This window comes from Orbicella faveolata, unplaced genomic scaffold, assembly GCF_042242905.1.
Source record: "Orbicella faveolata isolate gen_17 unplaced genomic scaffold, um_ofav_v1 contig_35, whole genome shotgun sequence".
Taxonomy (NCBI): Eukaryota; Metazoa; Cnidaria; class Anthozoa; order Scleractinia; family Merulinidae; genus Orbicella; species Orbicella faveolata.
Genome location: NW_028301564.1, coordinates 14,707,331 through 14,732,528, shown reverse-complemented (window position 1 = coordinate 14,732,528; position 25,198 = coordinate 14,707,331). Strand labels below are relative to the sequence as shown.

The 25,198-nt window shown below is 38.4% G+C and overlaps 1 protein-coding gene across 3 annotated transcripts; it reads right to left on the bottom strand.

Annotated features, from left to right (window-relative positions):
- Window positions 1–1,855: 1,855 nt before the first annotated feature.
- On the bottom strand, window positions 1,856–21,988 carry LOC110066981 (la-related protein 1B-like). Of its 3 annotated transcripts, none has more exons than XM_089272770.1 (24): window positions 21,497–21,988; window positions 21,366–21,415; window positions 21,193–21,264; window positions 20,963–21,044; window positions 16,995–17,264; window positions 16,426–16,636; window positions 16,024–16,078; window positions 15,826–15,915; window positions 15,377–15,476; window positions 14,469–14,531; window positions 13,999–14,154; window positions 13,546–13,622; window positions 13,250–13,347; window positions 12,020–12,194; window positions 11,231–11,272; window positions 9,045–9,401; window positions 8,357–8,454; window positions 7,522–7,682; window positions 6,885–6,972; window positions 6,611–6,667; window positions 6,260–6,369; window positions 5,839–5,888; window positions 5,615–5,695; window positions 1,856–5,069 (listed from the first exon to the last, which is right to left on the bottom strand). In XM_089272770.1, the coding sequence occupies exons 1-24, from the start codon at window positions 21,741–21,743 to the stop codon at window positions 4,638–4,640; spliced, it is 3,222 nt and encodes a 1,073-aa protein (XP_089128896.1). In that variant the 5' UTR covers window positions 21,744–21,988; the 3' UTR covers window positions 1,856–4,637. The 3 variants fall into 3 exon arrangements, with proteins under 3 accessions (XP_089128896.1, XP_089128897.1, XP_089128898.1); XM_089272771.1 differs by having other exon boundaries at window positions 21,002–21,044; XM_089272772.1 differs by lacking the exon at window positions 14,469–14,531.
- Window positions 21,989–25,198: the final 3,210 nt, after the last annotated feature.

Below are 25,198 nucleotides of genomic sequence, written 5' to 3'. Positions count from 1 at the left end.
TACCTTGAGAAAAACTCAGACCCATTTGCTCGGCATACAAACGGCGACACCTTGACAAGAGGCACGCGCTTTCAAAGTTTGCTTTACAGAGTACAAGTCTTGTTGCAGGCTTTTGCAGTTCGTAACAGCTCCAAGAGAAAGGACAATGCCAAACCGAAGCTTGATACTTTTTCGTAGCAGCAATAAAAAGTAGAAAAGATGGATTATTTCTTACGTAAATTGAATATTTTAACGCAAAACGTTCAAACGACGAAAGGAAAGCGTCGAAAGTGTATAATTTGCAATTTAAATTTTTAAACTTCTGCGACCACGCTTTTGAGTTTACATTTCAGGCGTGTACAAACAATCATTTGATTGCTTTGTTTTCATATTTTAATAATTAGGAGCGGGATATTTAAACTCCGGCCGCTCTCGATACGAACAGGAATGACAAACAACACGGAAATTTCCTGGGAAATTTTCCAGAAAATCCAAGAATTTTCAAAATGCGAACCATTAATTCAACAGAACATTCCTCAAATTCCATGAAGAAATTCAAATGGAACGGAAATTACTGGTTAAACTTTCCAAAATTTTCGGTATGTCTCACAAGGTTGTCCTCTTTTCCTGAAATTCCGGAAAATTCGTCGAAATTCAAACCGGAGTTTTTGCATGGTCGAATGAAAAGCGCTAAATGCTCATCAGAATGTAATTGAATGTGCAATACACGAACTATTTGCTGATCACTTCAATTCCGTGCACGGAACGGAGCGTTATATTTAAGATATCTTACAATCACAGATCTCATTACCACCCCTGGGGTGGGTCATCCCATTTCACAACAGGAAATGGAACTCGTTTGCAAAATAATTGCTTAAAATAATCGAAGTCTTGAGACTACCGTTACTGGAAAAGTTGGCTGCACATACGCATTTTGTGCGTTTTCGTACACCTCGTTGGCCTGAAAACAATCGCTTAACTTTGATATCATCGTGGCATAGCTGACAATTAAACGACCCACCCCACCCTCCCCCCTTACAAGGACTGTAAAACCTGATGATCCAGCCCCTCACTGCTCCGACCAGCCCAAGCCGCCCCCCTCCCCCAATACTTTTCGATCAGTCCCTCAGAAGTCGTCCTGGGAAACAACCACTTTCAGATTTGATAAAAATGTATGAGCGGGAAGATTCTGATTTGGGATTGTAAAAAATATAATCTTGGACCCGTAATTAGCATTGTTGCTGGGGAAGGCAGGCAAATTTGCGCTTGTGACGCTTTGTACTAAAGGTATAATGGCGCGACGGTGTAAAACATTTTCTGATGGCAAAAAAGTACTTTAAATTCGAAGGACACTCAAAAGAATAGATTTCCAAGCTAGAAATATTCACAGTAACGTTAATCGGCGTTTCCATGTATTTATAACCATTATAGAGATTGAAAGCTTGTTACATAGTGCAGTTGTGCATATCGATAGAATTGAGCTCCTTCAAAAACGATGTTGGGTACATCAGAACGTCGATTTAAGTTACTCTTAGATACTTCTTGTTAAATTCTTTAACAAGCAGAAAAATAGGAATCATAAAAGGGCAAAGAACAAGGGTAGTGATGAAGACAACTTTTTATCAAGCTTTTCCGGGATTTGAGGACCCATTGCATTTGTGAGGCAACGAGGCAATCTTCCCAACTAAGAAAGGAAGTTTCTTTTCAGTGTGCAGGAATTCCTTTTAGACCTTTTCCATGTTTTTTTGACACGGCTCGCTTTGCATGTTTTTTTTTGTGTAGGAATATTTTTTAGTAGTTGCACACACCACACCCCTCCCCTCCAATCAAAACTGTCCATCCCTTCGTGTGACGCATTGACAATCAAGTCGTTGAATGTTGTTTTAAAATAAATTTATTTGATTTTTTTTGTTATTACCTTTGTACAACTACTACTATGAGTAACGGAACCCTCAGAATGAAGATTATATAAAGAAATGCAAATTAACGAGCCAGAGACCGCGAGCAGTTTTTCCGGTTAGTTCGTGGACCAATGTGAGAAAATACGAAGAGTGTGTGACCAGACCGCACGTCACGCATTCTTTGGCTCCGTTAACAATACGAAGAGTCAGTGACCAGACCGCAGGTCACACAATCTTTGGCTTTGTTCACAATACGAAGAGTGCGTGACCATACATCACGTCACGTCACGTCATCTTTGGCTCCGTTCACAATACGAAGAGCGTGTGACCATACATCACGTCACGCAACCTTTGGCTCCGTTCACATTGTTCGACGATGTTATAAAAGACTGCTCGCAGTCTAAACAAGCCACAAATTTTGCTCAGCAGTTCTTTAAGAATTATTTTATAACTTGATGTGTTAGACGCGATAAATAACCTAATTCAAATGCCTGAAATTGGTCACCCGACAATTTTTTCTCACCATTCTCTATATACAGTTGGAAGACCGAGAAATGTTTCAAAAAATGCCCAATTCCAATCACAAATAGCACAAACACCTTGTTAAAGCAGCTCAGTCACAGCATTTCGCGTTATTTCGACAACGTGCAAAATAACCTTCAAATTGAAGGAAACCTGACAATAGTAGTTTACTAAGATAGAAAATCACCGAAGAACTGATAATAAACTATAAAAGAACAAGGATGGTTATGGACGGAGAAGATTAACACGGATTTCAAACGACGAACTTGAAAAAATTAAGCTAAACATTTCAAGAAGCACAAACTGTGACATAGCTCCTTAAGTCGTGCTGCTAGGCGACATCCCTCCTGAAAGTTCAATCAAATCTCCCCCCCCCCCGACTGTATATTTGAATTTCACATTTTTCGCGTTTTCACCTTCAACTGATTGACCAAATTTCCTTCCATCAAAATGCAAATTAACTTTACATTACAAGCTACTTCAATACCATTAATACTTAAAACTCTACTCAATGCTCTCCAAATGTTCATGAAGGTGCAAACATTTCTGTAAAATCAAACTCAAAATAATAACAATAATAATAATAATAATAATAATGACGATGATGATAATGATAATTCACCTCAAAAGAAAAGAAAAATCTTAAAGTTTTTCAGTTACATTTGAGGTATGAACTACCTCTCGCCAGAGCTTCTATATTTTGTTCTTTCAAGTCCAACGTTATCCTTAATAAAGGGAGATTTTGGGCGATGATTAATAACTTACAAATCTCTATATACAACTAAATCAGACTAGAAATGCTCCAGGTTTAAGTAGTATGTTATAATTTAGATCACACTTAAAAGAGCTTCATAAAAGGACTCTGGAGTGGTTCACTCAATTCACTTTAAAAGATACTTAAAACCTGCTTTACATTCCGCATGGCACACACTTAAAGAATTGATGTTCAAAACGTTTTTGGCCCAGTCACACTGCTTTTGATCATGTCGCTTGTCATCTTCAACTACAAGCTCGAAACGTGACGAAACATTCACCAATATTATTGATAAAGATTGACCTTAAATGTTATGGATAATTTCGTAGCATCAGAGGCTATGTTTAGACTGAACTAGATTCCAGCTGGGGTACCGAGAAAACATCCACTGCTTTTTCCGTTCCAAAATTATGCTGTTTTGACCACAAATTCTTTCGGTTTTCTTGTTATCAGAGACTGCTATTTTAACTAAATACATTTGCTGTATTCATTTAAAAGTTAGTTAAGTGTGGCCAATCACTAAACAGCAACAGTTATATTTCGCATGTCACTTAGAGCAACCCGAATGTACTTGTACTTTTTGAAGTGAATTGACTGCAAGACCTTACTGAACTGAGGGAAGCAATCAGTATTTCTGTGCAATTCTAACACTATATATAATTCAATAAATTTCCTCTGTGATAAACCCAATTAATAACAGCAATACCATAGGTTTGACTCACCTTGACAATGATAAAAATAATTTTAAATATCGTAGTTTTAAAGCACGTGAGAGAATCTCTCAGCCTACTACTCAAGTCATCATGTATTGAGATATATTTCTCCTCTGGAGAGTTTGGTTCAAGTCAAGATACTTCTCTAGAGATGATTACATCTTTGCTTCTCACAACTGGGCCAAATGAATTTGTCTAACATTTGTCAGAGAGAAGTTAGGAAATCATCACTATGCGTCTGGGGCAAGTGGCAGTAGTTCATAATGAAGCCATATTTGTCCCTGCTATATAACAGACGTCTTCATAGTACTCAGTAAATTTATTCCACGACAGTTGATAACCAACTGATATCTTCTCAGTTGTTCCGCATGGTGAATGTGGCCGGTAATACTCCTCCAGATCTCCATGAGCAGGAATTTCTTTGTAATTGCAATATTGATGTTTTCCAGTTGATTGTTTCATCCTTGGTTGGGTTGACAGAATGCCACTACGGTGAAACACTGCCTTGGTACAGGATCGCCAAATTAATTTCATCAAACAGCATTGGAGAATCCTCTTTTCACTTTCAATTAGAGCTAGTCTTGTAAATAACTACTTTTTTCCCAGGATGGCATCAATGCAGACTGCAGGCAGGTTTGTCGGTCAATAACACACTATTATAAAGATTTTCTGCTTTTTTTTTCCCGTTTTCATCTTTTTAAATTTTTTGTGGTATTTAAATTAGAACCAAGTCTTGTACATTGCAAATGTCTTAGTGGCAATCGCTTCTTATTTAGAGGTCACCCCTTTGTCAGAGGCTGACGCACACTCTCCAGAAGTTTCCCATTTAGCGTCTGTCCTTTCTGAGGAAACTCCTGCACCAGAATGGCTTTTATTGGAAGTTGCTTTCCCAGAAGTGCTTTTACCACATGCAACTTTTCCTGAAGTAGCTTCAGAAGGTGAAGCTGTATGGCTCTGTTTACCAGTTGCAGCACTCTTTTTGCCTTTTCCTTCTGATGAACTTTCCTTTTCTGTTTTCTTCTCTGTACTCTTCTTTTTTGTATCACTGCTTTCACTGCTTTTCTGACTCCGCTTTTCCTCCTTGATGGTCTTTGGGTCTTCCTTGGAACCATGAGGGTGATGATCGTGTTTATCACTGTGCGAGTTGTGTCTTGATCGTGGCTTGTTGCTGTGTGGGTCCACAGGGAACTGATTCATTGGCTGGGATGAAAACAAAATCACAATCAGCTATCTTCCTTATTTCATCATCTACTTTTTATCATCATCCACTTTCCTACTACTTAGTCCCCCTCCACCCCTACCCTCAAATATTTTTATTTAGTAATAGTAGGCAAGTCTATCACAGGTCAAACTCAATGCCAGTATACAAACTTGGCAATAAAATATGGTGAAGTTGTGGCACCCATGGCAACTCAGAGACCTCCACACTCAACAGCACACTTTGAGACTCAAAGGAACTTTGCCACCTGACTCAGGAGCACTCCATGCCGAACTCCCAAGACTTTGAAACTATCACCACAGTTATCACTGTTCTACAGTATCCATGATAATGATTTGTGTGCAACACTAGTATGGAATTCTCTCTGTCAGGCAGAAAATTTTCCTTCAGTATTTGGAACACATTGTTTGCAAATACAAATGAAGTAGTCGGTGCAGTCTTACACGTAGTTCTTCAAAGTCATAACTAGCAACATAGTTACTACATGAAGGTTAACTTTGTTACAACATAGTGGATGCTAACTTACATCATTCCTGAAATCATCTATCGTCTTGTACTTTTCTAAGCGCTTTTGAAGCTCTGGATCAATTTCAAACCTTGTTTTCCCCTAAAAGTAACGTACATATTATTTAAAAGTTGATCACACTAGAACATTACTATACAAACTTTCTCCACACCGAGACAAGCTGCTACATTGAAAAAAAAAACCAAAGTAAAAAAGACAAAACAGGTGGAGAAGAAAAAACTCACTTTGTAATACTTGAGGAATGCCCAGAACTTCTCTAGACCGTAGAGATTCCCTGCAAGAGGAACAGAATTGTGAAGCATGTCACATGTTACATGAGTGCATTACAGTAACTGTAACAACAACAACATCCCAATTAAAATGACGGACAAACAAAGGAGCAACTATAGAAGGCATGGCCACTTTGGACCACCTCTTTTCCATGTGTCAAAACCTTTCGTAGAATGAAGCATTACACAATGGGCACCTTTGTGATTCAATGAAATGTAAATAAGTGGCCATGTAATCTGGAGTTTAGCCACAATTTTGAACATGACTCAAACCAGAAATAAGACCAGGTTCAGAGGTAACTTTTACCAGCTGCAGCATAATCAATTATATGTCAACCTTGTGGTCATTTCTATAGAAAACATGTCATACAGATACCTTGGTCATGATCTCTCATTGTCTCTGTCTGGAAGTCTTTGAATAAGTCTGCCTTGAATTTCTTTTCAAGGCCGTAACTATAGAATCTGAAGAGACACTCCAACCCATATCTGAGAGTAAAGACAAGACAAGCACTGGTTAGTACAAGTATTCATTGTATTTCCAAAACTTTTTCAAAACTTGCAGTTCAAGGATATGATGGGAAAACAATTTCTAGGACATGATAAGGTTTGCAGGACTCTGAAGTGCATAAACTTCCCCAAGAAGACCCCCATGCATACACTGATCCATTGATGCAACTTCTATTAGTACACTACATTGTACACTACAGCTTAATGCCACAAATTATACCTGTATCCCGCTAAGGCATCTTCTACTGCTAATGCTCTGAACTCATCATACATCTTCCTGAAAACCAAAAAGCAAAATAAAGATATACATAATTTATAACAAATACATCCACTGGCATACTACGATGTACATTTCATGAAGGAAAGGCGTTCATTAAGAGAACTAGTCAAAAGTTCTAAATAATTAGAGCCAGGTTGTTCAAAAGTCGGTTAATGCTAACCCAGGATTAAAGGTTAACCAAAGCATTAATTTTATATAATCTTCAAGTGCTTACCTATTAAAATGAGATCTCAGGAAGAATGACCAGAATCTAAACAATGTATTCATCTCTTGTGATTGACCAATTCCCACCTTTTTTCTCTCTGTAAGAAAGATGAAAGGTCACTGTCAGCTTCACAACAAAGCACTGAATTGATTTCATATGGGACTGTTTTTAATTATTGTTTTGAAGAAAATCTTGCATGTACAACAATATTTACTGTGCTATCACTGGGAGTTCCACAGCTAATGCCAAACCTTCAACAGCAAGGATTATGTATTGTATGTTGGAGTTATCTCAGAGTAAAAGTGATCTTAACAATAAGCTCTCTGAAGTGACAATAACAAAAAGGCTGTCAACCAGTTTGTTGGACTGTCAATATTGAGACCTTGAGTGTCATAAGCAACAGGCTGCATGTTTTAAGTGTCAATGTAACAATACACAGTGTTCCAGATAAGCAAGGGGTCTCAGGTCAAAAACCCGACAAGGTCAGCAACATGACCTGACAAATTAATAGAAAATTTATGATGATTTGGTGGGAGCATTGGAAATTGACCCGTTGGAATTCCTCATTGACACCATACCTTGAAAACTTATCTGCAACCCTGAATACAGATGGTAAATACACATAAATTAATTAACTTTGACAAACCTTTCAGACATTTGTTGTGATATTTAGAGTAGAGTTGTTGCGTAAAGCCATTGTCCTGTAGAAGTTCATGTGAGGGATGCTGGAAGCGTGGGATTGGTTGTGGTGTTGATCCATAACTACCAACAACAGGAGCCATACCCTCTGAGACACTGTAGCTTGGACTACAAGAAAAAAACAGTGGCAGAGAAAGTTAACAACATATACCCGTTTCCCTGTCCATGGCAGGAACAGTTTCTCCCTGAACTGATTTAATACATGTAGTCCCTAGGACACAATGTACCCAAGAGATTTTTTAGCACTATCAATTTTTAACCCCTACAATGCAATTGGAGGTTGGGTTCCCAGGAGCCTGGTGATATAAAACTGCAAACTCCAGCCTGAGGCGGTAGAATACCGCCTTGGCCTGCCCTACCCACAACTCAGCCACACGGCCAACAAGTCGGCGCTTGCCCCTGCGCCTGTCAAACGCACCTGTAGGTTCAGTGGAAATAGTGGATAGTACACCACCACCAACAAAAGAGGAATGAAATGAAATAACACCCAAACAGAGGGCAATAAAGCACTACTGCATGGAGGGCAGGGTAAGGAAACACCAAAACGTTGCACACAGCACAATGCCAAGCTTGAAGAATGAAGCGTCAAAGCTCACATGTGTGAGAGCTCAGGCATTAGCAACAACTGGAGACTGTAAACCATGACCCCACCCACAAGCCAAACAGACAAAGGTGCTAAATTTTAGACGCTGATATAAAACAAGTTAATGCTGAACCCCAGGGTGTCAGACAACTGGAGGTTCAACTGTACTGGATTTTATGTTGCAAACAATTGCACATACCTTCTTGGTGGTGGATACTCCTTGGAGACCATCACCCAGCCAACATGCTGTTCCACAGGTGGATTCTGACTGTATTTTGTCTTTCTTTTCTTTGGACCCTGATAGCAAGATGTAAATATACATGGAATTAGAACAACATAATCCACAATAAATTCACATGTAAGAGTGTCATCATTTTTATCCTTATTACCCACAGAATTTCAATAAAATCAATGAGGTTTTCCTAACAATTTGATGGGGGCCATTATGTACATCTGCCATGAAAGAGGCACCACCAGGGACCAAGCATGATGTGAAGTGACTGGCAGTGAGAATAACATTGTCTGCCTGGTTTGATCATTTTCGAAAATTTTTTTTTTGCTCAAAAAGAAGTTCAGTTCAAAAAGAACATTTGCCAGCCTGTGAAATCCAGCTGCCTTCCTGCTAAAAACCTTGATGAAGCCCTTGGCCATGCAAGTAAAATGTCTTGCCTAAAACAAAACACAAGGGTGGCTGCACTAAATCTGTTCAGTTGCCAATCTCAAATTCAACATGCTAACCATTAAAACACTGCATCTTCACTTTTGTAGTAACAACTGTACCTATTGCACTGCACTGTACAATATCAGCAATTCTGTCAATGGTAGGCTGTATTGAATTGAAACAGGAAATCAACACTGATTCCCATTGAAAAGTAAAATAAACTTACCTGGTCACTGATATTCTCCTTGCTGAAAGCAGGAAAGAACCTAGGCGCAACCTTGACATCTTTCCTCTTCGGTGTGCGTGATCCATGTCGTGCGAGTTCCTTGTTGGGAGACTCGGGAACACCAGTCGGGAGAGATCTAGACAGGGGTTCGGTGGGGGCAGTGTTGGCTCGGGGACGGAACACTTCTGCTGATGGTGAAAGAGCAGTGTGGGGAACTGTTGTTATGGGAGGGCTGGGTGGAGGGAATCCTGCCTCTGTGAATGAACGAGCTCTTGGTGGTTCTAGTGCATCACGCTGGTAGTTGAATTTGTCCTGACTTACAATTTCAACGCGTTTCATTGATGAAGAAAGAACAATCTATGAACGAGAAACAACAATTGCACTCAAACTTCAGCTAAACAACTCATACCAACAAGTAGATTTTCCAGGCATCAAGGTTCCAGTAGAGCAACATTAACCCATTGAGGCCTGAATGAAATTGCCCGCGACCCACCCCTAATTCCCTGGCGTTTTTTGGAATATTTCTGAATGAGCGAAAGCACAAAAATAAACCATATGCGCAGTAACCACAGACACAGGATCAGGTTTCAAGACATCGTTTATTTAAAGTTGAATAAATGAAGGGTCAAAATATTAAAAAATATTAGCAAACAGAACTCAACCTAATGTGTAAAACTGATGAGAAAACAAGAAATTATATTATTTCTCTACCGCACGACAAAATGTCCCACAGAAGCTGAGAAAATTGACTTTGCGAAAATGAGTCAATTATTGACTTTGGAGGACAAAAACGAAACCAAATACAACAGAATTGAATTTCTTGCACTATAATGGCTAACATTTGAGAAAACAACGAAAAATAAAAGTGAAGAACTCATGCAAAAATCAATCTGAAATCAAGAAATCAAGTAATTTTTTCGCCGCGCGACGAAAATCTTACGGCCCTGCGAAAGAAAGATGAAAGTCGTAAATCAAAAAGACGACAAAAACAAGCGAATTATTTTGAGATCAGTCGTATTTCAACTGTGTTAAATCAGTGGCCATTTAGTTCTTTTCTGAGCGGTTCTGTAGTAGCTGAATAAGACTCCAAAAAATATTTGAACGAAGCGAATAAACTTAATATACAAAGCGCCTAGAGGTTGCCGTAAATTAAATATGCAGAAATCCAGCGTGCAAGTTACTGTTCACTTTTAAAACCTAAAATTCCCAAATACAGGGAACCAAATGAAAGAGATGCGAAAGGAAGTTCAATAACAATAAATTTTCATTCAAGCTGAGACGAAGAAACCTATCTAAAAGCAAAAAATTGTTCAAAATTTCGCAGACGTGCTTCGCTGCATGACCGCATGTTCAAATTATTCTTCACGCTAACGCGAAAGCTTGAGTTTTTGCCGCGGCTTTTGCAGTCATTTCAACGCCCGTGGCTTTACCAATCATTCCAAAACTTGAATTCAACTTCAAAGTAATAATGTACATCACCATTTTTGTTTCTGAAATCCGAAAAGCCGCTTTAAACCTGCGATCTGTCGTCGAAACTTACTTGAAAGTGCTCCAATCTTCATGTTTTCTCGGCGGTTGTAGGAAGAAAAACTTCTTCACCAGAAAGTTTTGAGGACTCTGTATTCCTTGATCCTCCATTCTGAGGCCACCTGAACATTGATTTGTATTTTTTCTTTCTATTTTAAAGCCCAAAGCAGTAATTTATCCGTGTTAGGAATGAAAACAAGACCTTGGAAGTTTTTTAGATTTGGACCGCAACGCACCATGTTACCTGCACTTTTCGAGCGCGCGATTTTAAGAAGAAAAACCGTCTTTCTAGGACCCGTAAAGTCCTCTGAAAATATGCTCAGAAAGTCCATTCTGATTGGTTTATTTGTCCTCAAGAACAATAGAACAATAGGGGAACCAAAGAATCTTCAGGGAGGGTAGGAAAGGCAATTGTCCCCATGTGCTTTTTTTCGGGCGGCTACGGGCAGCACAGGGAAATGGAGAAGTTTTTCGCATGGGCAGTTACGGGCGGCACAGGTGTCAATGGAATCTGTAAATAGCTTTCAAATTATTACCTACAATTCTTAAGGAATAAAACTAGCCTTGAATAATCTGGTGAAATATTGGTCAACGAAAATCAAGCTGACAGATTTATTTTGCCTATTCACCCAGAGACAGTCAAAAGGGCCAACACATACCTTCCTGTTTAGATAACTATCATCACTGTCATCCCAAAGATCCTAAAGAAAAACAAAGTAACAGTCTATTATCTTGTTGTGAGAAAACTGCGGTGGTGTTACACCTATTAACCCTTTGAATACCAAAGTTTCGCCCAAAATACCGTTTTTAACTGTTTAGTCAGGTTTTTAGCTGCCATGACGCTAAATAAGCCTACGTTTTGCTAAAAAAGCTTTTTTCTACTAAAAGGAGAGATTTTTCGAGGATTAGGTACAAAATTGAGCAAAACTTCAAGTCTGGGCACGCGCATAAGCCAAAATTTGGACTTTCTTTTTTTTTGCCATTAACCGTTCTCAATTTCGTTTGTTGGCCCTTTCCTTTCTGTTTTTCTCGGCTCTTTTACACTGACTACCTTTTGCACTGTATGTTGTTTCTGGCTGTAGTGAAAAGTTGGATGTTAATTACGAGTGAAGCCTAGAAATGGACCTTGATCAATCATAGGCGTTGTGGACCATTTTACCACCGTTTTTGCCCTAAAACTGATAATGTTGTCGATATCTAAACCTGACCATTGTGCGGAAAGGGCTAGCCTAGCACTACTATATGCTTATCAAGAATATCTGATGACAAGTGGTACAAAGAGCACGACCATTAATTACTCATATATGCGTAGTTGGTATTCAAAGGGTTAACATTTTCCTAGCTTTTCTCTTACAACAGCAACTTTGTGCACTGCATACCAACAAACATCCTTACATGACCTCAACTGTTGACTGACCGTTCACTCAACTAAACCCATATTTTTATACCTGCTCATAGTAGTAAAGTCCATCGTTAATTGCTTTGGAAAGTTCCTGTGTCATTTTAACTCTGGTGACATAGCTTCCTGTCCTGTCATGTTTCTTGACTGGAGGTGGGGTTTGAGTGACGATCATTATTTTGTGTATGTCTTGATCATCTATTTCATCATCTGAATCATCATCCCTACAAACAAACAAACAAACAAATCACTGACTCGGTGCATATATATACAAACATGGTTTGTGACTTCTCTAAGGATCAGGCTCTTTAAGGATCTGGCAAGCAAAACATGTAAGCCCTACAAAACCCTGTAAGAGATTCCTTAGAGCATGGTCCTGCTGTGGGACCACTTGCCAGCATTGGCTTGACTCAAACTTTGCCTAAATTGCATTTAGCCACATCAGGGTCCGAAATTGCGCTTTCCTGGTCACCAATGAGACTAAAAATTTTGCTCTGGCGACCAGAATTTCACAGCTGGTCGCCAGCGGGCGATTAACTATTTCATGCCACGACAATTATACAATAACTTTGATTTTCAGCCAAATCGATTAAAATGAAATTCAAAGCTGCCCGCCAATTGGGCACTTACTTTTTACCTTCCCGCTGCTTTTGAAGTATGAAACCGATTTTCCTCATTATAAATCTACCACAACGTTTCACAGCTGCGATTAGTGCGAAGCTTCGCGCCCATGTTTTTTCAGCGGTTTCCCATAACATACGTATTGCAGGCGCCACAGGCCACGTGCATTCTTTCACCATAAATATTTATTCGGGCAATTTGGTGTCCAAAGATGTTCTGAAATCTTTCCGTAATTTATTACAAGGTGGAGACGGAACATCCGTGAAGAAATTAGTTGAAGATTTAGATATTCTCTGGGCGTCAAAAGGCGGAAATGTAGATCTGTCAAAGTAGTCAAAAGATGATTTGCACACTGGTTTGATTCCTGATTACATCAATTGCAAATATTTTGCTGGCAAGCCCATGGCGGCCAAAAATTTTCGTTTCTGTTTCGCTGTGAAGGAAAAATTTCATTTTTCCATATGGCGACTGAAAAAAAAATTTCAGTCGCCAGTTGGCACCTGCCTTAAAAAGTTAACTTCGGACCCTGCACATGTAATTCCCCCAGATCCAACGAGACAACCATCACCACTTGGCCATCATACTCTAACTGGAAAAGAGTGGGAAGAAATTCAATCTTTCCAAATGGGTATGTTTACTTTTCAGGAGTAAAACTCACCAATCAGCAGAGCAAATTGTTGGCTGTTTTCCTTGGTGTTCTAGTTCTTCATCAAACTGAAAGTCCAGTTCTTCTTGGTCGTTAGAGAAACCAGCCACCTAAGGGAACAAAACAAGACAAAACAAAAAAAAGATTTAGAAAGAGACAAAAACAGTGCACACAAACAGAGTAAATGATTCAAACAGTACTAGTGTTCATGTTCAGAGCAATGTGTTTGCAAATATCTTTTGGGTCAGTTAAAACAAACACAGTGCTGAAAACTCTTTAAATGACACACACACTCAATGTATGCTGACCTTGTTATCTGCTTTTGATGATGACGGTTTTCTTCTTTTCACTTCGGTCCATGCTTCGGGATCCTGCTTTTTGGTTTCTGCAAAGAAACACAAATTACCAAGCCATCAGTAAAGAACCAGCAGCTCTTATATGACATTCAAGCAAGGGTTTTGTTCCTTAGTCTATACGTTTATTTAATAAATAAACCACAATATTAGAGATCATACAATGAATGAAGATTTAAAAAATAATCAATTTTAGAATGACCGCTGGATACTGCAAATTTACAAGTGCATTTCATGGACAAAGCAATCAAAGGCATTACAAAAGGGTTGCATTACAGGAAAAGTTCCCTAGGTAAAAAATCTTACCCATCAATGAGACTGGTTTTCCAAGAAATATGTGTGCACTGGCACACAGATTGTACAATAATGAAAAACCCTTCTAAAGCTAATAATGCCTGCCTCTAGTACCTTTCTGTTCAGTACGTTTCTGGTGATCTTCTTTATTGGACGAGTTATTGAACACCAGTTCCTTCTGTGCTTGCCTGATTATCTCACTAGGATTGTCAAGGTTGGCAACCCTGTTATCTGGTTTAGGTAGTTCCATATTAGCTGTCACCTCAACTTCTGAAAAAAAAAAAACGTAATATTATTGTAAATCTAGTTGGAAATGTTTCAGGTACTTTCACAACTACCTAACTGGACTAAGTACACTAAAAACAAATACAAATTATGCCACGTTGGTTTTACTCTACAAGACTGGTTTCACAGGTTATTAGAAGATCTCTTGGTTCTGACTGCATGAAAAGAAAAAGTCTGGATTCTGGGACAGAAAAATGTTGCAGCAAGTATCTCTGGGTAATATCTCTGTACATTTAAAGAGAGAGTTTCACAATTTATTGCATGGTTGAGCTATGGCAATGAATGCTAAGCACTCATACCTGTTGTGGCCTGTTGTGTCACTGGAGAAACGGGTTCATAAACATGCACGATAGTGTTCTCAACTAGCAAGGAAAACGACAAAAATAAGCCCAAGCTTAGTGACAGTAAAGAACTGTGATAAATGTAGATAGGCCCTTATGTTGTTGTTGCTGCTATTGTTGTCGATGTCGTCATCAACAAACCTAGAATATCAAAACTAAGTTGTCCCCTGGTTATTTTTACCATAAATGTAAACATTCAATAGAAAGAATGATTTTTCTCCTTTTTATTCTAACATCAAAATAATACAATGCTGAAATTTAGCCACAATTTATCTTGTCTCCTCAGGTTGTTTACTGATGTCACCAGATGATGATGGCAGCAATTTCATTCAGACATCTCTATCAAGAGTAAGCAACTCAAGGAGACAACTGAAATTCTGCTTAATGAAACCTCTCATTCTGCACGCAAATTATTAACACACACGTCATTTGACAATATTCACCTGTTGTTGATACATGCATACATATATGCATGTATCCTCACACAGGTTAATGAGCAAGCAGTAAAGAATGTATATAAAAAACCATTTTCTGTATAATGTAGTTGTTTAGAGGGGACTGAGGAAGTACCTTGCAAAATAACATGCTGCACTGTAAACAGGGTTTTCATTAATTGAAAGCATACACCACACCCTGACCTCAAGCCCCCTCTCTTAACAGCCTTGACAGTCTTCAGAAAAAGACAGTCAAGGTTCAGTCACATTCCAAAAGTGGGCAGCTCAGAAATCGAAGTAGCCAATTTTGTTTGGCTGACAGCCAGCTCTTGATGAGAATCCCACTCTATATATATGAATATGTGATAGAATGGCACTCAAAAGAGTGGAGAAAAAGTTACTTATGCAAAGTACATAATGTGGTATCAGTACCTGTGATGGGTTGGTCTGGAGGAATTGCCCATATGGCAGGGTTATCCTTCTTCCTTATTTTACCATCAACAAGTTCTACAGCTTCACTGCCTTTTAGAGCCTGTAACATTTCAAAAGAATTGTCCAACATGTAAGTAACACATCACATTGTGATAATAAAATTAAATAAACCTACCAAGGTATGCAAGGAGTTTAAATTATCACCTTGAAGCACAATGAGTCATATCAGAACATGATCTTGATAAAGCAAGAGTACAATTAAATTTATAGCCTGTCCACTCGCAAGGTATCTGAGGAGGTTATTTATCACCTTGAAAAACAAGAGTCATATTAGACATGGCCCTTGATGCAGAACAGCAGCACTTTCCTCCAAGGAACAGATTTCTACCTTGAATGCACATGATGCTCCTTAGCATTGCATGCATAGACTACAATCAATGTGTACAAACCTCTAAGATAAGGTTAAAGTCCTGTGTGAGTGCTTGAACTCTATAGAAGCTTGCGATCAGTCCAATAGGAATAAAACCTTCACTGTCCATCTGTGGGAAATTCAACAACAAGCGTGAACTTCAAAAATTTAAAAATAAAAAAGGCACATGTTCATTTGATAAACACTATGTACAAGACAACATAAGTTGTCTTCATACCTGGCGTCTCAAGAAGATGTCTTTCTGAAGATTCTGTTCACTGAAGTAGTACTCTCTGCAATAAAGAAACAAAAGATCAACTAGTGATCCAAAATGCACAGTTTTCTTAGAACACATGAAGGCTTATGTAGGATGCACACTGTATCATCAACAAGCTTCAGTTGCCCACCATGATCTAAGCTGGCTACTTCGCTGAGCTATTTGCCAGATTCTTTGGAAAAAGATGGCATAATCAGCTGTCTATTCAGACAACGAAAGGGCTTCAAAACTTTGTGACAACCTTTGTAAGCCTTCCATAAACTGGCCACAATGAAACTGCTCAATTCCAGAAATTGCAAAAAGTAACATTGACCTAAAATGGGGGCAACAACAAATTTTCCCTCAAGCAAAAACTGAACTTACATTTGGTTCTTGACATACTCTTTCAGGGTGCCGTTGTCCAAAGTTACAGCTGTGGCAGGCATGTAGTTCCCAGAATTGTAGTAAAAGTTGGTGTTGTAAGGTTGATTGGAACCATACTGTGGCTGTGCAAAGTAAGTTGTTCCATTATACATCTGATACCCAAACTGTTGTCGGTAGGCTGAGTTGTATGGCATCTGTTGATGACCATCTCCTAAAACCAAACATTAACAAGGTTACACACCATAAATAAGTGTGTGCTTAAAGAGGCATCTGCCAATGGGAATTACTAAAAACTGAATCACTGGATAATGCAATTTGAGAGTTTTCATCAGCTTAGCCATCATGGGTTATGAGCCATTATACCATGCTCTACAAGTATGGTCAGCAAACGAGTGACTTTTTGAGGCATTTTTATTTTTATTTTAGTGTAGTTTTCTATATCGTGCTTGTTGGATATGAGATGATTATAGGTAACTCATATCCAACACACCCTCATGGGATAATTGTTATGTATATTTGCAAAAACAGGTTCAAACAAACCATACTGTTTGCACGACTGATATTGTTACCTCTTGGTGAGCGCTGTCGTCCCCGACCACCACGCCCACCTCTCATTCCTCCACGTCCACCCCTACCACCCCTAACAGGGGATATGTTTCCAGGCGTGCCACCTGAATTGAACCTGTTGGTGGGCGATTTAGCTGGCTTTGGGTTGACAGCTGTCGGGGAGGCAGCTTCTGGTGATGTTGGCGATTTGTCTGACACAGCGTCATTGCTAGAATTTTCTGTGGCACCTTCAGCTCCTTCAAGATTCAAAGGGACCCATTTTTGACGACCACCTGTAAATCAGTTGAAAATAATATTACTAATATAAATGGAATTTCAACCCTCCAGATTTGAAAAAGATTGATTAGTTTCAACTCAGAGTTTCAGGTAATCCCAGATTACCCTTATTTATCAATTACCAATGGAGAACTGATATCTCAACAATGTTTTGTTTGGATTACCAGGTAAACAGAGAAGAATAAACAAACGAATATTTGTCTAGGGGCACAAACGTATTGCAGTCACGAGCCAGTTTACAAGATATCTGATACAAAATTACTAAACTGTACTGTTCTCAGGAATGAAAAAGTATCTTCTATGGTTTGAGATCAAAGGGATGAATCACGCTTAAAAAAAACAAAAACAAAAAAAACAGAGCCATACCATTGTGTTTGTGGACCAGTATCATCGAAACTATATCACTCTTGGATTATTCATTCAATATAGACTTTCTAGTACCTCCAAACTTTCAGTAACAAACTCTGAATACTCTAAGTTAATGAAAACCAAATATTCCTATCAATACCTGTTCTAATAGAAACATTTGGTGTATTTGGTGAAACACTGTTCAACAAAACAATATCCCCCAGTTTAAATTTACTTTCTCATTACCTGTTTGCTTAATGTATAGAAATTTCAAGGAGAAATTAGATTTTGGACATTTTAGCAACTCAACCTGATTAGATCTATCACACAAGTACAGGAATGAATGGAATTGGACAAAATATCCAGATATTTTCTCTCCTTACTTGTACAATTAATTACTAAACAAATGCACTTTCTGCTTTGCTGACTTTTTTTTCACTTATAAATCAGACGGTAACAAAAAATGCACTGTAGTTATACTTTTTATGATGCTAACTCTCCAAAATTACCTGATTTGACTGACATACTTACGGGTTAAAAATATAAACATATGCTACCCTTTATGGAAGCCATTTTGCAAATACTGGCAAGATAAAACTGCAATATTCTTGCATACAAAATAATTATTAAAGAGAGCAACAAGCAATGCAATAAAACAGCGCAAAGAAAGCTCTCTTATATAGGACACTTCTATTACATGTGCTGGTTTGTTTAAAAAAGAAATTTGAGAATTTTTGTTTGGTGATTAACTTACAATAAAATCCCTTTTGAAAACATTCGTTACAGTAAACAATCTGCACTGGAAGTTGCCAAAAAAAAAAAAAAACTGGATATTTATGTAGCATTTTTTTTTTCTGACATGGATTTCCCCCCTTTTTGGAAAACATGAAGACTAAACTGGAATGTTGATAAAATCCCCCCCCCCCCCCCCGCAAAAAAAAAAAGCACATTCAAGTTATATCTGCCCCTACAATGTGACCATAAACTGACATTAAACAAAAAGAATGACACTCTCTTATTGAAGCAGCCTAGCAACCAACCACGAGACTTTAGCTTTTACATTTTGTGACAAAAGTAGGTTATATTTACTCTCAAACAAGACTAGAGATGCAAAGTTCTAATAATACATCATTTATCATCCTTGAAAACAATGTACAACTCTGTATGTAGCCAAAAAAGACCAAACAAATCAGGCAAACATGATGCCAATTAGCCTGACAGAATAAAAACAGCTGCAACAATTACACACATTGCACAAGCCTGTCCAACAAATTTTTTTTCCTCTGACCATACTTAAGGGGAACATCCACTAACAGCAGAACTGCATTAGTAAGGATGATGATTAGTAAAGATGCAAGTGCCCTCATACTAAAAATGCCACAAAACCTTTCTTGAGCAATAATGAGGAATGGTATACTACCATGGCAACAATTTTTGTTTGTTTGTTTATTTGGGGGTTTTTTTTAAATAACCAAATCAAACTTATGGTTCAAAATTCTTAATACTGCTCACAATAACTTTGTACTAACAAACATACAGTATTATGAAAATCAGAAATGAAAAAAGGGGATTGCACTTTAGAATGCCATATTACTGTAACAGAATTCTTAATGAGACAGTGTTAGCACTGAAAAGTAGAATTATGCAACACAGATTGCAATACCTGTAGCTGAAGAAAAAAGTGGTGATTTGTTTCCCTGGAGCTGAATCAAGCTCGGAGGTCATTTTGCAGATTATCAGTTACTGTATTTATTATGAGCTTCACTTGGGGGATTTTTCAGTGGATAGACATTAGCAATAACTCTTTCTCTGAGATGACTGGCCAAAATTTCCAATGACAATCAGGTTTTTTGATCATCAAGGATCATCAATGACATTATATATGTATCACCAAAAAATTTGCTTGCACTTGCTAAGACAATGTTGATCTCCAGTTTAATTTCAATTTTGGTTTTAGACAGTGTCTGAATTATAATAGTAGTATTTTTAATTGACAGAAATGTTGGTTGGGTTGTGAATTTTGGAGTTCCAATTACAAACAGCTAAAATTAGTATAGCGTAGACAGTATACACATTTCAGACAAGCAGCTAGACAACTGCAGTTAGAATGATAATTGTTGGAGTTTCAATCAAGATTTGCATAATTCGAATTGGGAACAAAGCAATGTAGTCATAATATACCACATTGAAATTAATCAACACTTGTTCGAGCCAAAACACAAGACAAGTAAATTTCAAATTTCTAAATATAGCTATTAATTTGTATTTTTAAACCACCACTCGGTGCATTCAACCTCAGAGAAACAAGAGCAAAATCACTAAAAGAGCGTCCACAATAAAGCATATCGCTCACTGACTACCCTTTTGCAGGCTGGACAGGATGATTTGTTGGGCAATAAATGTACATACATTTGGGTACAGTGGAAACCAGATTTTTTGAATTTCTAAGAAAATGAATATTGACTTGAAAAATTGGGCAGTTTGAGAAATGTTGGGTAAGATTACAATGTTTGAATAAGGGGAGGGAAACATCACTTGGTTAAGTTATTGGAGGGTTGAAAAATCAAGGGTTCTACTGTATAATTACTAAGTACATTGTACTGCCATTCTAAGGCAGGGGAAGATTCAAACATATTAGAAGTTCAAAGACACAAATGGAAATTTGAAAATTAAGAGGATTGGTTGCAGATGAGGCCCTACAAAACAAAGGGACAAAAATGCCTCTCAAAAAAAACTAATATCCCTCTAGTGGACCTGGCCCCTGTAGTTGAAAGGATGGAAAAAGCTATCCACTGGATAAATCACTATCCAGGGGATAGTGTGGTTTATTTATCTGGTGGATAGCATTATCAACCCTTCGAACAACTGGCCCCTGGAAGCCAGTCCCAGAAGGTAGCCAGTAACATGTGCATACACTGTGAAAGAACAAGCAACATAAGGTGGCACAAAAATAATTGAATTTGAATGAGTGATTATTGTCTTCAAAGATGGTGAAAAATTCTCATAAAAAAAAGATAGTTCTAAGGTGTATCTGAAACCCCAACAAAACTGAAAACATGTGAAAGGTCAGAAAATATTGCAATATTAAAATGAGGGTTAAGAAAAGAAAAGAATTACTACTACTATCTTTCCTGTTTGAGGTGCTATTATGAGAAAAAGAAGAGAAGGTTTGTACTTCTATGCCCAATTAAATGTCCCCCTTTTTCCAGAAATACGACTCATTAATATTTTAAGCTGAAACCTTAGCAAGTCGGTGGTAAGTCTAACACAAACGAATCTCTAGAAGCCAAAGTTAGTCCACTGTTTGTAGACCGAACTTTAAACGAGTGTAATTAGATAACTGAACCTTTTTTCTTCGGCGTTGTTTTCTGGTTCTCGTCATCACCTGAAAGTTCGTTTTCGGCATTTTCTTTCTTGATAACAGTCGCCTTAAGGAGAAGAAAACAAACAAGGCATTAGAGGAATCAACAAGGCAACGTTTCTCGTAAATAGACAAGGACAAACAAGATACGAATACATGTAAAAATGCACATCTATTGTGAATTGTACCCCCCGAGTTTCGTCAATTGTCCGTACCTTTCCGTCCTTAGAGGAGGCTGTAGATTCCCCAGGAGTTGGCCAGTTGGTTATATCTGTAAACTCGCTCCCCTGTGTATAACAGAACAGAGAAGAACACCTGAATAAATGTCCCGCTGCCTTCCCGAGCGAGCAAAATTTGTTACCTAACACCATACCCCTGAGTTTCCTACCTTGCCCTTTCGCTTTGCGGCTTTTACAACGGTTGGTTTTGCTGCTTCTTCTGAAAGAAATATACACACAGAGGCTTGAGAACAGTTGTTTAACACAACAGTCGAAGAAAAGGATAGCTTCTTGTGAGTACCTTTCTCGCCATTACTTTTCAAGTGCCTTGTCCAAGGATTTTTTGGCGGGGGAGGTGCTTCAACGGGATCACTGCGGTTCACTTCTTTCTGTGATGTGTTTTCGCTCAAAATTCCGTTTTCCTCTCCATCAGCAGTATGGTTTTGAACTTCTACGTGTTCTTTGACATGTTCACAACTGTTGGCAACGTGATTTTCATCCTCCACGATATCGAGTTTCGTCTTAGAAACGCTTTCGACTTCAGTCATAATACGAAGTTAACGTGTTGTTACGTCGACGTATTTCAAACTATTCCACAAGGCAACCTTCAGCCGACGAACAACCCTGAACCCCACACACGAAGAGCAGATAGTCTCAGATTGCGTCCGCGAAGGTTTCCTACGTTCTCCTAAAGCCAAACAACCTGAAATATCCGGTGAATTTTCAGCTTTTCTTTACCATTCAGCCATGTGGCTTGAGAGATCGAGTCTTGACTCCGCAAGCGCCTTAGTAGCCATGCGCGGAGCAAGTGATCAGGACAGAAAATTAGCCAATCAGCGCCGGGCATAGAACAAAGGAACGAAATAAATAAAAGCTTGACTTGAACGCAGTCGTTTTAGCTGTACAAATATGAAAGAGCTACCCGTGGCAAGATGAAACTTTAAAGACGAAATAATGGCGATACCCTCTCTACCTGTCGTATTGGAAACGCGAAGCGAGTTTTCCCTACCCCTTTTAGCGATAAATGGTGGTATATTTGATTTCACCAGACAAAGGAGTTATTTATGGCGACCATTTTCAGTTACGAGATATATTTGCATCAAAGATCCTTAAAAAAATATTGAGAAATGAAGAGTTTTATTATGTATCATGAATATTCATGATGTTTTACGACTGTTGGAGACAGCTGTTTTCATCGCGTTTCAGTGTCTTTCTTTAGGGAGCACATTATCCGCGTTCCGGAAACCCGCGCAAACGTGTTGACGTAGAATGCGACGCAAATGCGGCAATAAAATCTCAACGCGAAAATTGTTTACAGGAAACAAAAATTCCGCTTAGAATTTCTCAGTCACAGAGTAATCCACGCCATCTATTGCAGAGGCGGGTCGATTTAAATTTCATCAATCCTTATGCTAAATATTGATTTGACTTGGAGTGAAATGATATTTGTCATGTTGGATGACCATATTAGTTTTTTTGAAAGATTCAGCGGAAAAGAGAGAATCTTAAGTAAATATATTTGTCAGTGCTTAAGGACTAACTAGGAGTAGAAAGTTTGGTCATGAATACTTCCTGACGATAATATAGACTCATGCACATGGATACCCTTATCTGAATCATGCATGCTGCAGGCCATGAAGCCTCCGTGCTCAAATTTATTCAGGGATAAAAACTGATTTATCGCGCAAATAAAGGCTTGCTATGCTATGCTTTCTTCGTTTTGAAATCACTTTGGCTTCCCTGTAATTTTCACATCAATTTCTTTTTCCTTTTTCCTTTTTTTTTTTTTTTTTTTTTTTTTTTTCATTTTTTTCGGATATAGAAACCCAACAAATTAGGGTTGTCTTTCCGTTTGCGCAGGGTTAGTACGGAATTTGTGCGCTAGCTGTTGAAACACAAAGTTAACCAAATTAATGCTCAATTCGGTCTATTCGCTGTCAAGTTTCTCAAGTTTGGGCGCGTGGTAGACAACTAAGGTAAAACGTGCAAACTGACTTGCTTTTATGTTAATGAATTGTCACTAAGTTACCGGTTCATTACTTTGGCGTCCTGCAGTAGGTGACACTTGAATTAATTTTGTAAAGCTGAAATAACTTTTGAACATTTCCATATCAAAAAGCATTTAACTGAAGAAATAAGTGCGCAGTGGAAAAAAGGCATTTATTTTGATAATTAAGTTTTGTCTCGCAACTGATTGTTGAGAAAAACAGAAATTAAGGTAAAAGTTTTTATAGCTATAAATTCAGCAGTTCTATTGAGTTTTAATGTAGTCCAGTGCTTCTCTAGCCAACATTCTTCGCTGGTTAAGCATGCGCAAACTATTGTAGCTACGTATTTTTCGCATGGCCGATTATTTCACAATTGCAATTCAGCATTGCATGTATCATACGTTTACACTTGCAAACGAATTCCGTTTATCGTACCCAAATTCGTAATTAGCCAAACAGAAGCCGTGTCTACTGTCCTGATATCCTGCGATATCAAGTCACTGACCTGGTACATAACAGTGATATCGTAGCCTTGTCATGCATGGTTCGACCGAACTCGCCTGACATGCCGCCGAAGAGTGCTATAAGAGGGTACGATCAATTTTTTTGCTTCCATTTTGGTAAATGATTTTAGCAGTAGTAATGTGGTGTCCCCACTTGCGAGGCAAGCATAAGCATAAGCATAAAGAAGCTTATGCGCTAGTGTGACGGCCACGACATAAGCATAAGCATAAGCGTTCTTCCTATGCTTATTCTCGTGTTTTGCGAGGACATGGTTAGCATAAACATAAAGTGCTCGCTGATTGGCTGAAAGTCTAAGACTTATGCTTATACCAACATGTCCTCACTGGACACAGCAGCTACATAAGCATAAGTATAGGAAGAATGCAAGGTTTTGATATTCTTGTGCGTATGCTTTTACTAATGTGGCGGCCGTCCCACTAGCGCTTAAGCTTCTTTTATGCTTATGCTTATGCTTGCGTCGCAAGTGAGGGGCGGGCTTAAATCGACGCCAAAACCAAGTCATCTCTCCTCTGTCATCTCTCCAACGACTACAGCTGAAGTTTTCGTAGAGACGGCTTGTGTTTGTGAACTGCAAAAACCTGCAAAATATTGAGGTTCTCGCATCCGTTTAGGTAGGTTTTACAGCGCCCAATGCATGACGGGTATGTTTGGTGCAATTCAGGTACCCGTTGCCGAAAAACCGCGGGGTTATAAAACATGACGACACTTCCAAAAGAAGCATCAAGCAAGTTTCTTATAAACAATACTTTCATAGTAAACAGATCAAGTTTCTCAATATTAAATACTTAACACTAGGCTTTTTATAGTTCTATTGTTTCCCCACGGCTATTATTCTTGTGTTTTTACTAGTAGTTATTAATCTGTATCTCTACCGCTTCGTCTCTCCAAAGCATCTTCATCCAGTCAATTAGTCAATCAATCAGTCAATCGAAAACTGCACTCCTTGTTGATCAGCATACATGCGCAAGGATTTTTCTGTTCGAATGTCAAACGTTTCTCTGTACTCGGATTGTGGAAGTGCACTGACACGTGACCAGAGACATCCAGGTTCTCAGGTTATAAATGGAATTATAAATGGAAGAAAAATATCATACATGAGCACGAAGAAACTAGGTGTAAATAGGTCTGGATATTTTCCGTTTTACAAAATGTCTCACCTGTATTTCTTACCCATATTTAACCCTGAAATTAATAATTTACATTTTCCTTCTTGTGAAACCGGCGTCGTTCCATAAATAAACCCTACTGTTCCCTATGGTGAAAACCGTCAAAACCTTGTTGTTCTTGCTGTAAGGTAAGGTCTCCCGGCTCGTTTTCATATTCTAAGAACCACATTCAGTTCAGGAAATGCGTACGAACAGTAAAGATCAAAATCACCTGTTTTGTAAAATGTACTCTTTGTGCTGATCTATTTCGAGCCAGAAGTTTACAGGAAATAGAACAAAAAGAGCAGCGGTAGAGTTATAAATCTTAAAAACATTCGGATCTTT